The sequence below is a fragment of the Phoenix dactylifera genome, chromosome 8, assembly GCF_009389715.1.
Source record: "Phoenix dactylifera cultivar Barhee BC4 chromosome 8, palm_55x_up_171113_PBpolish2nd_filt_p, whole genome shotgun sequence".
NCBI classification, from domain to species: domain Eukaryota; kingdom Viridiplantae; phylum Streptophyta; class Magnoliopsida; order Arecales; family Arecaceae; genus Phoenix; species Phoenix dactylifera.
In genome coordinates this window covers 5,001-8,606 of record NC_052399.1, presented here as the reverse complement: position 1 = coordinate 8,606, position 3,606 = coordinate 5,001, and the positions used below count along the sequence as shown (strand labels likewise).

General features: G+C 30.9%; 2 protein-coding genes across 3 annotated transcripts in view; one reads left to right on the top strand and one right to left on the bottom strand.

Moving 5' to 3' along the window:
- Positions 1–918: 918 nt before the first annotated feature.
- On the bottom strand, positions 919–2,821 carry LOC120111493 (acetyl-coenzyme A carboxylase carboxyl transferase subunit beta, chloroplastic-like). The gene has a single exon (XM_039128551.1). It carries the CDS (start codon positions 2,737–2,739, stop codon positions 1,264–1,266), a length of 1,476 nt encoding a protein of 491 aa, XP_038984479.1. The 5' UTR covers positions 2,740–2,821; the 3' UTR covers positions 919–1,263.
- Positions 2,822–3,055: 234 nt separating this feature from the next.
- Positions 3,056–3,606, top strand: part of LOC120111494 (photosystem II D2 protein) — a 2,488-nt gene continuing 1,937 nt past the window's right edge. For both annotated transcript variants that reach the window (XM_039128553.1, XM_039128552.1), the window contains exon 1: positions 3,056–3,606. This exon is cut by the window's right edge. The gene's annotated coding sequence lies outside the window, so the exon portion shown is untranslated.

Sequence of the window (3,606 nt, the reverse complement as noted above, 5' to 3'; positions counted from 1 at the left end):
CATTATCGAGATTAGGTCGTTGTGTGACCTTTCGATCAGTACTATAAGAATCAGTACTGAACATCCCTCCTGTAATAGTACAAGCTCCCATAGCAATGACATATTTTGGTTCAGGCATTTGCTCATATAATCTCACTAAAGAAGGAGCCATTTTCATTGTTACTGTGCCGGCTGTTAAAATTAGGTCCGCTTGCCTAGGACTCGATTTTGGTACCAATCCATAACGGTCAAAGTCGAATCGCGAGCCTATTAATGAAGCAAATTCAATGAAACAACAACTGGTACCATATAGAAGCGGCCATAAACTAGAGAGTCTTGACCAATTCGAAAGATCATTCGATGTAGTTGAAATAACTGAATTGGGGGTTGTTTGGTCAAGTAATGGAAACTCAATCAAATTCATAACTGTAGATATCTTATGATATGATAAGTATATCTATCCTAATAAGTATATCTATCCTAAGTATATATCATAAACTGTATTATATTTATAATATTATTTATAAATATATTATTTAATAATTATATTTATATTTATATTATATTATTTATTATATATATATATATTATTATAATTATTTATTAATATTTAGAAATTAATATTTATAAGTAGTTAATAAGTAATTAATAAGTGCAAGGAATGTGGAACTAAATAAAATAAGTGTACCTATTCATCTTTCTACACGAATATGTATGATAATTCGCTTTATTAATATATTTTAATATTCTTCTCCCATCCTTATTTCTTTCTATCTTTCTAATCTAATAAGGAGTTTATTATGAAAATAAAAGATTTTATTAGGAGTTTGCGACTCTAACTAATTCGATCCATCCAACAAACGGGGATTCATAGTAAAATAAAAAAATGGGGGTTATCGATAGATATAGAAATAACTTCTATTCTCTATTTTATATTTATTTCTTTTTATTTTGATTTCGATATTTTTTTTTATTGTCTATATTAATACGTAAGAAGGCCAGAGAATTTTTTTTTTATTTTCCCTAATTCTAATTCTTCGGAGGGAAAAATTCACTTTTTTATCCTGTTGATAGAAGGTTTGTGATTACTAATCATGAATAGAGGTAGGATAAAAAAATAGATCTGGAGGAAAAAATAAAAAGTAATTACCCGAAACTTCTAATTCTTATTACAAGTAGAACTTATGTCATCAAAGAAAACACCATTCTTTTTAGTTTTTTTTTTGATTACGATGAACTAAATACTTGTTCGCTACAAATAACTGAATTTAGTGCTATACTTTATTAATTTTTTGAATTTTGATTCAAGGGAAAGAAACCGTGGAGCTGAAATAACTCACTCAGAACACCTTTTAAAGGATTACGTGGTACAATTGGGTCAAATAAGCCTTTATGGAATAAATACTCAGACGCTTGTGAACCATCGGGTACTGTCTTTTTCAATGTTTGTTCAATTACTCTTTTACCCGCAAATGCAATGTAGGCATTAGGTTCAGCAACAATGACATCTCCCAACATACCAAAACTGGCTGTTACTCCACCGGTTGTAGGAGATGTAAGGATTGATACATAGAATAAATTTTTATTTGATTGATAATTATATGAAGCGGAAGATATTTTAGCCATTTGCATCAAACTCAAACTTCCTTCTTGCATGCGCGCTCCTCCAGAAGCACACACAATAATGACAGGTAAAGATCGATTAGTAGCATACTCGATCAAACGGGTGATTTTCTCGCCTACTACGGATCCCATACTACCTCCCATGAACTTAAAATCCATAACCCCAATTGCTATGGGAATACCATTTAGTTGACCTATGCCTGTTTGAACAGCTTCAGTTAAACCTATCTTTCTTTGATAAGAATCGATACGATCTCTATAGGGTTCCCCCTCTGAATGAAATTCAATGGGGTCCATAGAGACCATATCTTCATCCATAGGATCCCAAGTCCCCGGATCAATCGAAAGTTCGATTCTATCTGAACTGCTCATTTTCAAATGATATCCACACTGTTCACAAATATTCATTTTTGACCTAAAAAATTTTTTATAATTTAATCCATAACAATTTTCGCATTGAACCCATAAATGTCTGTATTTTTTATTTCTACCGAAATCATTAGATCTTCTTCTTATATTGAAATCACTGCCATTTTTACTAGTTCTTATACCAGAACTCCCACTTTCACTACCAGTTACATTTTCAGTACAAATGAAACTATAAATGTAACTGTCACTGTAATTGTCGGTACCGCCCGAAATGGAACTATTAATACTGACTTCAAAACGAAGATAATTATCAATGCAACTATTAATGTGATTATTCCAACTAGATTGAGTATCATATATGTAATGATAATAGTAGTGATTGTTTCTCTTAGACCCACTATTTAAATAACTAGAAAAAAAACTTTCTAGTTCACTCAGAAAAGAACTATCATTGTCAATCTCAAAAATCTGATTTTCAATATCAAAACATACGGAAAAACTGTCACCATTACTATCCCTAACTAAAAAAGTGTCATCAGAGATCAAACTCCAAATATCCCTGATATCAAATAAATAATCAACATTTCTGAAACTATAACTGCCACTATCACTCCGACTAGGAATGTTTTTCTCCGTACCATTTAGAATGGGTTCTTCACTTCCACTGGTATGCCCAATAGCATCAAGACTATCCATTGATTTATTTAGTCCACACCTATGCTCTAACTTATCGTTAGACAACATCGAATTGAACCACCATTTTTCCATAGAGTCTTCTTGCCCCCTATTTGATGAAAATACAATAGATGAATAGTCATTCCATGAATAATCATTTTACTATTTTATTACCACTAAACTCAAGATTTAGTCTTCGTTTTTCAGCGGAGAACAGAGATATTTTTTTTTCTAAAAAAAGAAAAAGGTAACCACCATTATATTATAATGAGTTCTGATTATTATGAGTTATAGTTAGAAAGTTGAACATTTATTCATTATCATAATAACTAATTGCACTTATTAGGAGTAGTCTACCCTGTAGTGACATAGTAGTCCTCTTCATGTATCATTATTCAAATTTTGGGTCCTGGGATATAATAGAAATATTCGAGAATATTCTAGATATCCAATCCCTATTATTAATAACCAAATCAAAGTATTCTTACTTCTCCATTGTTCTTATCAAACCCACCATAAAATTATAAATCAATAAAAAGTAAGTGGACCTGACCCATTGAATGATGACTATATCAGCTATTCTGATATTTAAATTCGATATAGATTAATTCGATATAGATTAAATTGTACAAGCGGATTGATTTTTTTTATTTCCTTAGACCACGCAAGGCAAGAATTTGTCGATATTTCCGATTTAATCTTCTTGTTACTGGATACTTCATAGGAATAAATCGCTATTCTTTTCCGCTACATATAAAAGTTGATTTCAAAAATTGATTTTTCAATATCTTTCCTTGATTTCAAGGAATCAGATATTGTTTTGTTTTTACGCCAATGCAATAGAGAACGAATACGAGAAAGAGACTTTCATTTCCAGTCTACCATTATTTAATATTTAATTTAGGGCAGGAACAAATAGGGAATTTTCTTTTTTTTTTGTTTGACCCGTTACGTTAAAAG

What these genes read in the sequence shown, in the direction of transcription:
- LOC120111493 (XM_039128551.1), bottom strand. Translation starts at nt 2,739, where the DNA reads ATGGAAAAATGGTGGTTCAATTCGATGTTGTCTAACGATAAGTTAGAG.